The 13,321-nt window shown below is 33.1% G+C and overlaps 1 protein-coding gene across 5 annotated transcripts in view; it reads right to left on the minus strand.

Annotated features, from left to right (window-relative positions):
* The window catches only part of stat5a (signal transducer and activator of transcription 5a), a 234,063-nt gene that overhangs the window by 37,281 nt on the left and 183,461 nt on the right, over positions 1-13,321 (minus strand). For all 5 annotated transcript variants that reach the window (XM_028819816.2, XM_051918839.1, XM_051918838.1 and 2 more), the window contains 6 exons: positions 12,004-12,160; positions 11,607-11,696; positions 4,176-4,350; positions 2,483-2,613; positions 1,527-1,678; positions 214-369 (listed from right to left, as the gene is read on the minus strand). In XM_028819816.2, the coding sequence (XP_028675649.1) occupies positions 214-369; positions 1,527-1,678; positions 2,483-2,613; positions 4,176-4,350; positions 11,607-11,696; positions 12,004-12,160 (861 nt within the window). The remainder of the gene's footprint in view (positions 1-213; positions 370-1,526; positions 1,679-2,482; positions 2,614-4,175; positions 4,351-11,606; positions 11,697-12,003; positions 12,161-13,321) is intronic.

Genomic DNA, 13,321 nt, shown 5'->3' on the forward strand with positions numbered 1-13,321 from the left:
ATTTTTCTGGTATATTGTTCATTATATATTTTAAAATGCAGTTATGTATGTTAAAACCTCTATTTGTGAATCTGTTGCTTAGAAAACAAGTATTAACAAGAATTCTAGTAAAGGTGTTTCATATGCATATACAGTAAAACTTAAGTCCTAAAGGAAGGTATTAAAGTAAAAACTTTGTTATGCTTCCTTAAACATTAAAAAAGTGTTGCAGACCTGGTTACTAGTGCAGACACAATATCTGTGATCGTTCCATTCAAATCATTGAGCAACTCTTCAATTGGCCCAGGAATTGGAAGTTGTTGTCTCAAATGCTCTGCCCTTCGGATCTGCTGCCGGTTTTGCCAAATTGTTTCTGCTAATTTTTCACACCTATTATCAAGAACAAAAACAGTTACACTGGGAATCCTACCAATGTCCCTTGCTATACTACCAGATAATTTTCCAACATACTTATAGAAAAGAATACTTGTGCATTAATTTAACACTTAGAGAGATTAATCAATTTGCCTAAGGGTTTTAGAAAAAGGTATCAACTTTTTAGCAACACATAATGATATAAGCTCTTCCATTCCTGCCATTGCCATTAAATTATTTATAAAAGATAGCTGCAGTATGCTACACAGAAATTAAATAGTTCTAATACAGTCAAAATGGCAAAGAATCCAGCTGTGCTTTGTGCTGTAGCCAAAAGAACCTGCATCTCTTTTGTGGTGCAATGACAGTGACTTGCCCTGTCAAAATTCCAAAGAAACCTATCATTACAACAAAACTATCTGATTCAAAAAGCAAGCATGGTATGTGGATTTTTTTTTTAAATGAACTCAATGCGGTCTCTATCAGCATACCAGCATAGATTGGGTACATACAGTAAAGTCATAAAAAGCTCTTTAAAAATCTATGGCAAATCCACACAGAGGCATATCACATAAAACTCTCAACAGCTTATTTTTGTGTGTTAGAAGATGTACGCAATTTTACAAGACTTACTGTACTGTGCAAAATTCAGAAACGAGGCAAGTGATAATATTTCAAAGAAACATTATCAAATTATGCAGAGTGACTGACTATGCATCCATTTAAACAATTTTTTGGAACAAATTTTCAGGGGAAATCATGACATTATGGCATCAATCAAATGTAAATCCCTTAAGTTCTGAAATCAAAACACTATTTATGTTTCTCAAACTTGCAACTAAGGTAAAGTATGTACCAAACTTTATGCATTAGATTACAAGTCTGTTCCTGCTTCAGGATGCTCAACAATTGTGTAAGTTCTGCCATCTTAACAGCTTTCTTAAATTTGAGCAAATTAAGAAATAAAGTTGTTCAGAGGTAAAAAAAAAAAAAAAAAAAAATATGAACTATCAAAATTTCAGCGACTGAGGGATGTTAAGACCTTACAAAATGCCCCAAAAGTTAAATTTGTACTTTTGCAATGTATGCGAATAGACAATGCCCCTTGATGCGTATGAAATGGTGTTTGACAGCATATCACTATACATGAAGGAATGCTGTTCTTTACATACCAAGACTGTAAAACATCCAATCCACCTTCTGGAGGACCACCATTTCCTGCTAACTGTTGCCTACGCTTCCACTGTATAAGCTCATCATCAAGAATAATAGTTTGCTGTTTCCGGAGCAACTGAAGTGTCTTCTGGTGTTTCTCTGCTAGATCCTTTTAAAATTGAAACAAAACTCAGTTAAAGTTTAAATAGAAAAGTTTCATACAAATTCCAGATTAAAAAAAAAAAAAAGGTTAGGTACTTAGTAAGGTTAACCTAATTAATTAATTGTTCTGCTGAATGACAAACAAAACTAACATTAAGGTTCCGTTCCTTGCTATTAACAATTTCTAGGTCTTGAACTGTTTTAAGGTTGAATTTTAAAATTGATTGGGTTCGTCTTTGATGAAAAGCATGGTTAAAAGTTTTTGGATATGTAACATTTTTATTAATAAAGAGAAAAGCAATAAAATCTGTAATGACATCTTTTACATAACAATATCCAATAAGAGATGTGGAGAAGCTATAAATATTTCAGTACTTCAACAATAACTTTAAAGGCATCTGTCATTCCCATAACAAGGAGGAGTTACCAGTTTCCAGAAACCTTCAATTTACTCAAACTGTTCATGTACTACTGGTGAACAAACAGAATGTCACCCGGTGATGTTAAAGAGACAGTAATACCCTGTTGACATGTATGTGTATTGTGCAACTAGGGGAAATATATGTTTTAGCTATAAATTTATAATATGAAATTGACATCATTGATCAGTTTATTTTTAATTTTACCGAAAGGAGAAGACTTGGTATACTAGAAATTTTAAATCTCCAAACTATTCAGTTGTAAAAACAACTTTCATTTCAACAGATTTGTGAATCTTTATAAAAGAAATTAACTTTCTTCATATGTAATTATTCTTAAAATCATTTACAAAGCAAAATAAAATTAAACGTAAACCCATACTTGGACCTACCAGACGGTACTTCTGTAGTGTATTGGCTTCCCGTGTCAGCCATGCCTCCACTGTTGTTCTTTTATTCTGCAGAGTCTGTTCTCTGAGCAGTCGATCAGCTGGTGGTAGAGCTGACAAGCTGGAAAGTTGGGCTGGAAAAAAATTGGTTTAGTATTAGTATATATATATATATATATATATATATATATATATATATATATATATATATATATATAGTATACACGGCTGATATATTTAAGCTGATACATAATGCTTTTTATCATGATGTACTATAAGTGTCTGGCTTGTGAGAAAATTAAAATTGCTAATAGAAATTAAAATATAGAAAAAAATGGGGTAAAAAAACAATATTCATTAAAGTTATTATTATTAGAAAGATGTCTGAAGGTAAGAATGATGGATTCATTACATACGCACCATGACTGAATGAAAAGTGTTGCTGCCTCAAAACTCAAGGGTCTCGGATCTAAATACCAGCAGGGTGTTTACTCTGTGCCGAATGTATCTGCTGTGTTCAGACCAGTTTTAATGGAATTCCTCTAACGTGGCCAAAATTAAAATGTCAAGTTACTGGTTGATACTAGAATTAATTAACTATAAAAGAAGGCAGCTATGCATCCAAGTTCACTTGTGAAAAGCAAGCATTCATCTCTGGTTTTGTTTATTTTGGGCAATGGATGTCACACAGATAAAGTAACTGAGCTTATAAAATGAATAGAAGAAGAGTAAAGATGACTCCTTCATATTTACTTACCTTAGCTTTTTTTTTTTTTTTTTTTTTTTTTTTTTTGAAGTTTTCAAACTGTGCAATGACAAATTATTATCACTAGACAACCAATTATATAAATATCAAATAAGATACAACAACTAGAGGTACAACAATTAGAGAGATACCTCTAATCTGGCATCCATTTTGAAAAGGTATGCCAATTTCTTGTACCAAAAGTGATTCTGAGGCTAGTCTGACACTGATCCCACAGGAGGAGTTTAAAGCTGCCTTGAGACTAATAAGTGTAGAGTTAAGAGGAGAATTGAAGCTAGGTCTAAATTAACAGTACATAGATAGAAAGTGGGAAAGTTCTAAGACAAGCGTCGAGGAAGCTTTTTGGTAAATGGAAAAACAGAACTGTGTAAGAAAAACTTCCTGATGTATAGGAATGCATATCTGTTGTTCTGCTTTGGAATATCTGCTATTTAGCTTTCCCTTCATTCATTCTAGGCATTGCATTTCTTTTTACTTTTAATATTTCAACCTCCCTAGCTTTAGCCTCAGGAATACAGTCACTACAACTGCACCATCATTCACCACATGTATGAGACAGGTTATGTTTATTACCAAAAATGCAGACAAATATTCATATGCATTTGTTAAAACAAAAACCTGATTACCAGCTATGCAGCAGCTTTAAGAAAAGAACTGTTTATGACACCTACCACAACTTAAGAATCTGAAAAAGGAAATTCAATCCATAGGAATAAGAGAGTAAAATTGACAGCAACTTTTAAACTACATCTGCAAATTAGCATCATGAATGGTAAAATATTCCCAGGGTAATTAATACAAAGCAACAACATGTTTTACTACAGACTGTTTTAGACAGTTACCAGACAATAAAAATGTGTGTGAACATTATACAATTTCATTAAAAACAGTAGTCACAATACAATAAAAATATATATTTTTTGTCCTCACCTTGAATGCGTAAGCTTTCCTGGTACTGGATAATGAAGTATTCCTGATTATGCTGTAATTTCCGTAAGTCATTTTCTGTGTCCTGAGTCATTAGCCGTAGTTCCTCAAAAGTCTGGTTTATCTGATGATGCTTCTGAGACATGCTGTCTATAAGACCACCTCCAGAAGAGCTTGACTGAAATTCCCAGAAATATAAAAAATTAGGGGTTAAAAACAGCCATACATTAACAAACAGAGAGACCCCAGCTGAAGATTATGGGTAAAATAGAACCAAGATTTAACAGCCAATGAAATACGTTTCTGTGTCCATTCTTACTTTATATAAATCATAATAGGTGACCTATTTCGTGAATCACAAAATCACGATAGACAATGGCAGACAATTAAACATTATGACAGGTATATATAAATGACTTGTTATAGCAAGAGAGAGAGGGAGATAAACAGTATACAGTACTAGAATGTAAATGGAAAAGTTAGATGCTTTCTCTGAAATTGATTACAGGCACTGAGAGACAGATTTTAACTGAAAGCAGCATCACAAAAGTGATTAGAAGAATTTGCCCACATATTATTTGCTTTTTGTAATATTTATTTATAATATTTACAAAGGTATTCATGTGATAAAGGTGACAAAACCTACCATTCAATAATAAATTTATAGGTATCAAACTGTATGTAATTTATGTGTTTATGGTATAATTTTGCATGTGTCAGGACTTTAAGTGTAAGAATGTGTGTATGTATGTATATACATATATACACATATAAAAACACACACACCCACGCAGGGCCGTTTCTGGGCATAGGTGGTCTAGGCAAGCGCTAGTGTTCAGGGTACATTACTGCAGCCCCATGTAGAGATTCTCATCTTTATTTTGTTTAGAAAAATGTGTTTGGATCGGACCGGACCACAAAGAAAATTTTATGTTGTGTGCCTCAGCAGTGCCTGCACTATGCACAGCACAATCTGTTGCCCAGAAATGGCCCTGGGCGATGCAACATTTTTTCAAACAATACAGTTCTACGAACACTCTGACTGAAACCGAATGTCTGATTATATTGTTTTATATTATTTTCGTATACTAAAAATGTTCGGTCTTAACTTCTGATGCCCTACATCAGCGTTTCTCAACCTTTAAGTATTTGGGAACAGAGTTTTCATAACAGTTTTAATCGCGCCCCCCTAATGTTTTTTGAAAGGAGCACACTAATACCAATTTGTTCTTTTTTAATTAATGATATATCATAGGTGCATATTTTATTATACCTACTTAACTTTTATCAACATTTATCTAACTCTATATTTATTTTTCTAGTATCAAAATGTAGTTTAAGTCAATTTGTTTTGGTTTCAATAGATGTATTTTTCATATTTTTGATTCTTGTTTTCTTTTTTTCACATCTTCGCGCCCTCCTTTATGTTACTTCGCGCCCCCCTAGGGGGGCCCGCCCCACAGATTGAGAACCACTGCCCTACATAATCTAACAATAACACAAACAACAACAATGATGATGATGCCAAATATTAATATTCCCCAAACTGCAGTACAGAAGAGAAACACATGGCAAAATAAAATTAAACAATCTAAACGAGAACAGTACTGTAGCTCGAGTGAATTGTTAAAACCTGATTTAACCCAAACTATGATCGCCTTCCAAATGGACAAACTTTAAAACTTCAGTTAAAACCTCTGTTGCTCACCACCATTTGCGAGTTTCACTCTCGCCACACTAAAACAGTTATGCATTTTTTTGCATAGGTAGATTGCATTATTTGCATAAATGATCATAGGGTAAATAGGAATTGTGGGTAAAGATTCCTATTTAAAGATAATTATATTCTGAGTTTCACTGAATGTAGTCATTATGCTATGTTTTCAATTTATTTTATTAATTTAAACAACATGCATATGTTACAGTAATGTCTTAGTAAAAAAAAAATGCATATGTAGAATGTCACCATCATCAAAAGGCACACATTTAGCTGGTGGTTTAAATAGATAATTATAGAAATTAAACTGTAGTTTTAGTAATAACTTCTTTCTTTAATCTTCATTTTCTTTAGAGACACATTAAAAGCAATAAAGACAGACTACTAATACAGCCCGATTCCTATTTACTTTCTAAAATGGCTCTCCTCAACAGCATATTTTTCTGAGACAGTCTTGTAAACAGACATTGCTATAACAAAACATTCTCAAATTGCAAATTCGAGGTCCTAAATACTTTGCTATTTCCAGTCCTGTCGCCAGATCTCAGTGTATAGATCTGGCAGTGATGATTTCTCTCTAAGCAAAGGGGTTGGTGGGACGTCATTTTCAACTTTGCCTAGGGCAGCAGACATCCTAGAACTGGATTGGTCTGTGTGTATATATATATATATATATATATATATACACACACACACACACACAAAATAAATAAGTGTACTTGAAAATACACCCACACACAATCATATATATATATATATATATATATATATATATATATATATATATATATATGTTTCATTATATGCATGTACCATTTTGTGTGTGTGTGTTGATACTTTATTACTGTCACTATGAATTTACAGAGATTAACAATGTAACTAGTACCAAACTTAGGGACAATTAAGAAATTACTACTATATTTAAGGAGTACTATACACATCACATTAAACGGTAAAGAAGGGGAAGCCCATTAACAATGTCCTAGATAAATTGATGACTCTGGCATGTGCACCTTACAGATAAATCTCCATACTGAATAATGACATCAAGGTATTGGTAAAAGATTTAGTTAACAGAATCAGACATCACAAGATCAAACTGGACATACTGTACATCTATTGTTATACTTGACGAATGTTTGATGTATTATACATTCCCTCAGTATTTCAGGTTTTCAGAGCTCTTGCTAACTCTGCATGCAGAAAAAGCATTTAATAGAGTAGAATGGGAATATCTCTAACCTGCTACACAAATCTGGGTTTGAATATATTATCTGTGTTTGGATCATGTTACTTTACTTAAGCCAACCGATTACTCCACATTCAAATTCTGAACGGGATAGGGCTGTACATTATCATCAGTGCTTTCTGCAACTGCTAGCCAACTGCTGACTGAACTATAAATAAAAGAATGGAACAAAAAATCTCACTTTGTGGAAGGATATGGTCCTCTTCATTACTCGTTTTAAACTCCTCAATTGCTGATTGCACTAAATGTACTACTGACCCCTGGGTTCAAAATTAATTTGAATAAACATTACAGTCAACTCACTTGTGCGCAACATTATTTTAGAGAACATTCCAGAATTGCCTCAGAACAATTTACAGGTCTACAGTCACAGTCATGAAGAAATGTCAAACTCTTTTTCTACAACATGTTGGAAAGCATTAAATAAAATAGTAATATTTGATCTGCTCTTCAGCACTTCCTATTGGTAAGAAATAACACAGTCAGAATTTAGACGAGAGAAAAGACAAGAAAATTGTCTTTCACATTTAATGAAAGTAATAAACTGAAATCGGAGGAGTCTGCTGCATAGAGGGAAAGGGCAGATATATGCAGTATGTTGTCCCACTGAACTTGAAAGTGTAAGAAAAGGAGCATTGGAAACAGAGGTGTGTATTTGGCAGAATTTTAGAGAGAGGTTCCTTTAGTGAGTTGAGGCCTTTTCATTTTGACCTTGAATTAAAATAGACAATTTTTATCTAAGTGTGGACAGTAAGTGAGCTTGTGTTTAGTACAGCAGCAAGGTTATTAAAGTTAACGAAAACTAAAATCAAAACTGAAACTATTATTAAAAAAACATTTTCATAAACTGAAATAAAATAATTAACAAAACCGAAATGAAAAACAAAAACTAAACAAAACTATTAAAGTAGCTGGAAAGACTAACTGAAATAAAATAATAATTTACTAAAAATAATTTTAGTTTTCATTTTTGAATAAATATTCTTGCTGTTAGTTGTTAACTCTTGTAACTTTTAACTCTAAAATTGAAAGTCATCCACCACGAGCTGCCCGCACATATTCATCCAGTGAACAGTGGCTGGTGACGGAGGGCGGCAGTATACATAGCATTTGCGGTGACAGAGCAAGCTGAATATGCGCTTAATGTGTGTGGAATAGAAAGTGATGTACGCGCTGCCTTTCTTTAAGCTTGTTGTATGTCGAGATGTAATTTAAAAGGCCTGAAATTGGAATGTGCTGGTCAACAAAAACTTTATAGTGTATGGACTGAAAAATCACAAGTGAGTAACGTTTCAGTTTATTTCTCAGGTGCCCGATTTTTGTTGACAGCAAAATCACCTGCCACTTCACATACGAAGTATAGAGAAAGTATAATAATCATGAAAAAAAATTCTACATCAAGATTTTCATGAATCTTGACGTTTTATATCTGACTGAATCTGAAAATACTGTTTTTTGGAATTGTGTGTGTGTGTGTGTGTGTAAGCATGATAACTCAAAAACACAATGAAGTAGATTGATAAAATTTGGCACATGGTTGTTACACCAAAATTATAGATCTGTATTAACTTTTGGACCAAATCCATTAACCAGACGTTGTTCTTTACCTGAACACATACTCGATTTTTTTATTCCATGCAGCTGCAGAGTCCAATTTATTCAACTTTACTTTTACAATAATTGTTCAATATATTATTAATTTGATTTGTTGTTGATGGTTCTTTAATGTACATAATATAATCATTGTCTTGCGGTTTACTCCTCAAATATCCATCCCCATATCTGAGTACACAAGAAAATCTAGGGGAGGTCACTCCCAATTTTTGAAAATAAAACAGCAGTGATCGAGAGACTGACAAGGTCATCAAACAAGATCAGCATATTGTTGTTGACCAATCACTTTTGCTTTAAAAATGTCGTTTAACAACGAAGCAATACAAACCTTGTAAAATTCCTGAGTTGGCAATGTCTCTGCTGAACTACTGGTAGGTAGGCGAGCAGAGTCTGCCAAGTGATGAAAAGCTAAACATACTAATGTGTTTTAGTATTTATTCTATATTTATTAATTTATCATTTTTAGTTAATATTCACAGCTCAAAATACCTGACATTGTGAGAATAATTCAGTAATAGAATTATGTTTTAAAATATCTGTCCCCATTTTTTCAATGTTTCTCTCTCTCTCTCACAATAGATAGTTGAAATTATCATATTCTTTTTGTTCTTAACATCAGCCATATCATACATATTGTATAACAGGGATTTTTCCTGCCTTGCATCCAAACCTGCTGGGGTAGGCTTCAGGTTTCCTGTAATCCTGCTCTGGATAAACAGGTTTAGATAATGCATATATTGTTCTTAATCTCAGATGCCGTCTCTGTCATTTTGTGCCTGTCTGTACTCTTATTACCTGCTCTTACTATGCTCATTATGGGTTTACTGTTCTTATGATGGTTTATTTAAGTCTCACTACCCCTAACCTTGTCACCAAATGCATGTTTTTCTTTGTTTCCCTCAATATAGCTAGGTAGGATCTGCACACTGATTCAAGCCTAAGAGCCCCACTCTTCCTAACCCCCCATGATTTTCATTGTCACACCTGTCAGCACACAGCAGATTCTGTTTTCTATTTTTTTATATCTTTTCAGGCCTGCAGGTGCCAAAATCCTGTCTATAAATTGTTTGTGCCTGAGATGGAATCACAGATCAATATGGCTGGTAGAAAATAAGAAAGCCCAATATTTGAGATTTTTGAATGCAGTGTTGAAGGCATTCATTATAAGCACATTGTCGTTGGAGCAGGACATGTTGTGTGCTGTAGACATTTAGAGTTAAAAAAACCCTCAATCATTAAAATTTACCTAAATTTCATTACAAATTGGCCCATTCTGGGCAATAAAAGGAAGAGAAAAAAAGTGTCAACAGTCAGTGCAGATTTTTTCACCACAAATGACCAAAACTATTTTAAAAATTATAAAATTGTGTATAATTCTTCATATTCAGTACCTGGTTTTGATTATGCTTGTTTTTATCAGACAAAACCAAATAGTAGTTAGGGCGGAGTGGTGGCTCGGAGGCTAAGGATCTGCGCTAGTATCCCGAGGGTTGCCGGTTCGAATCCTCGTCACTGCCAAAAGAGATCCTACTCTGCTGGGCCCTTGAGCAAGGCCCTTAACCTTCAATTGCTCCAGGGGCGCTGTACAATGGCTGACCCTGCGCTCTGACCCCATGGGGTATGCGAAAACTAACAAATTCCTAATACAAGAAATTGTATAAGGTGAAATAAAGAACAAAAAAAAAAAAAATACAAAAAAACATGTAAGTGTATGTAGTGAGCTTCCACTAACATTAAACTCATATTATATACAAACCTGTTAAGTGTACAGTTCTGTCTCATTGTGACACAAAAATTAACACCATAGTAGCTCTTTAACCGTACCATAATTACTAAAACTAATATATATATATATATATATATAAATAAAATAGAGATGTCTTTGTAAAAGAAAAACTAAATTAAAACTAAAAATACACAATGAAGGAAAACTAAAACTAAACTGAATTTCCAAGTAAGGTCAGAAAAAATATAGAAAAAAAAACTAAAATAAAAAGGCAAAACTATAATAACCTTGTACAGAAGTTCACATTTTGAATTAGAAAATTACAGATAAAGAATTTGGCTTTGCTGCTTAGTAAACAATATGCTTGTTACATTAAGCACCAAATTTAACGTTAAGTTAGCCTTGTATCCTTTATTGATAGACACCTTACAAACATTTTATTAGAACTGTGCCTTGTAATTATGAAAAGTGTCTTATTTTAAATGTAATAGTATTTCATATTCTGCTTTAATAAAATAGTACAATCAGAAAATAACACATTTTTTTAGACAAGGAACAGTGCAAAGTTTCTCCAGAAATTGTCAAAAACTCAATAATCTCCTTCTAAAATAAGTCTGATGGGCCACTGCATCTGCTCAGTTTTTCTTTATATATTTTAATATACAGTAATAATAGTAATACTAATAATACTAATAATTCTTTAACATTTATATTGCGCTTTTCTCACTACTCAAAGTGCTTCCAAGCAGGGAGGACCCGGGACACAAACCCATGATCTCCCTACTGCAAGGCAGCAACGCTACACTCCTTATAATGGACCTTTTCTCACCTAGTTTTGTGGACTTTATAGGGGTAGAGCTTTTAAATGATGATGATAATTTTAAGCATTTTAACTTTCCAACTTTCTAAAGTCTAAAGCCATCTTTGACAAATGAAGGAAAGTCCTCTTATACAAGAAGAAAAGAATAAAGACTGACCCACATGGATCATATCAAGAAGTGAATGAAATTGCTCTAAATGGTGTATGAGAAAGAATCATTTACAGTCCAAATAAAGAAATCCATCTACTTCAAATACTAGCAATGAACACATTTGACATTTGGAAGGGAACACTAATAAATGACTTACATTTGATGCTTCTCGCACAAGTCTTTGTTCTGTGTACAGAATGTGTTTTATACATCGGACCAATTCCAGGGGACAGTGGTCATAGGTTGTCTGGAGAAAAAAATAAAGACTATTTAATCTATGCAATTAATCTGTCTTCAAGTGCAGCAAATGTGTATATGTTTTTTTTTTGGTTTTTTTTTTTTTTAAAGTACGAATGATTAAGGTATTGGACTTTTTCCAATCTGTATTTCACCAGAAGAAACAATGTGAAAGTGTTTCACAACCCAGTAAGTAGCTAAATAATATGTGGTCTTTAGAGAAAACATTAAAAGCACTCAGCTCCAGGAACAGGATTTAAGAAAGGCAATAAAAAAGCAACAGTTTTCCCTAATACCTGCCACAGGAATTCACAAACCTTAAGCTGGTTAGCATAATGTCCCAGTTTTATCTTCAAAAGAAAACCATCTTCTCCAACTTGATGCTCTGCTTTCTTCTGTAACTCCTGTATTAAATTTTCTAGCAGCCGTTTTGCTCTGAATTCTTCCTGAGGATTATCCAGATCAATGGTGTCCCTACATTTATTATTTTAATAAGAAAAAAAATGAAAAACATACCATTATAAAGTAATATGTATTTATAAACATTCCAATATATAAAAATTAGTCTCACATAAATGTAAATATATTTTAATACAGATATTAATTAATAGAAGGAAAAAAAATTGTAGTATGAGAGAATGTACTTCACAGGTACAGGGCTCAGTTACTTCTATGACAGATAATGTTGGTGTAATGAAAATCAAATTAATATAAATTTAGGTAGCACAACTGAATAGGAGTGAAAACTGACAAAAGCAACACACTAACAGTGTTAGTCTTCACAATTAATTTGTCTTGTAGCCCAGCATTAACAGCACACCTGTTTTTTCCCCCAATTAGAAAGCACACCAGTTTTCCCACTAACAAGCTGGGTAGGAATAAAGCATTTTGGCAAATGCCTGCAACTACAGATGATAGCTTTATGCTCTTGGCTGATGGATATTAAAAAGGAGTTTCAAATGAAGGAGGAAGATTATAGAATTTGTTACAGAGTATATAAAAATATTTGTAGCCTTGGATTTAGAATAGAGTGGAACAAGTGGTACAATATTGCTTTCAATCCTCTGCATGCACAGCACTATCCCCTAGGTAGCAAATGTCCAATTAAAAACATTAACAGTAATGTGAGATCACATAATAACCCAAAGGAAACAAAAACTAAAACCTTCTGTAGTAAACACAACTACTAAGCACACAGCCAAATAATTTGCAAACAGTAAAAAACGAAAACCAATGTTCCCTAAGCAAGTCAAATCATTTGCAATTTTTAAATCTTACATTCAAATGAAATTCGTAAAAGTTAGTGCATGTCTATATACAATTTTACTGAACCTAAATCTTTTTAGCTCTACATGAGGAGAAGTACATTTTACATCAATATCTGCTGAAGTACAGAAATCAAGCTAAGCATGTCAATAAATGAGAAGTTGCACTTAAGGTTAAACTGTTTATACTTGTCCTTTATGTTTAATTCAAAATTCATGTTATCGAGTAAAAAAAAAAAAAAAGGCTATGTCAGAAGTGCACATTTATTTTACATTATTAAGAAATGCAAGACACATAAATATAACCAGAAATGTGAAATGAATCCTCTTTGAAATTCATTTATTATGTAAAAAAAAAACTGGGTCACTA

The sequence above is a fragment of the Erpetoichthys calabaricus genome, chromosome 14 (genome assembly GCF_900747795.2).
Source record: "Erpetoichthys calabaricus chromosome 14, fErpCal1.3, whole genome shotgun sequence".
In the NCBI taxonomy this organism is placed as follows: Eukaryota; Metazoa; Chordata; class Cladistia; order Polypteriformes; family Polypteridae; genus Erpetoichthys; species Erpetoichthys calabaricus.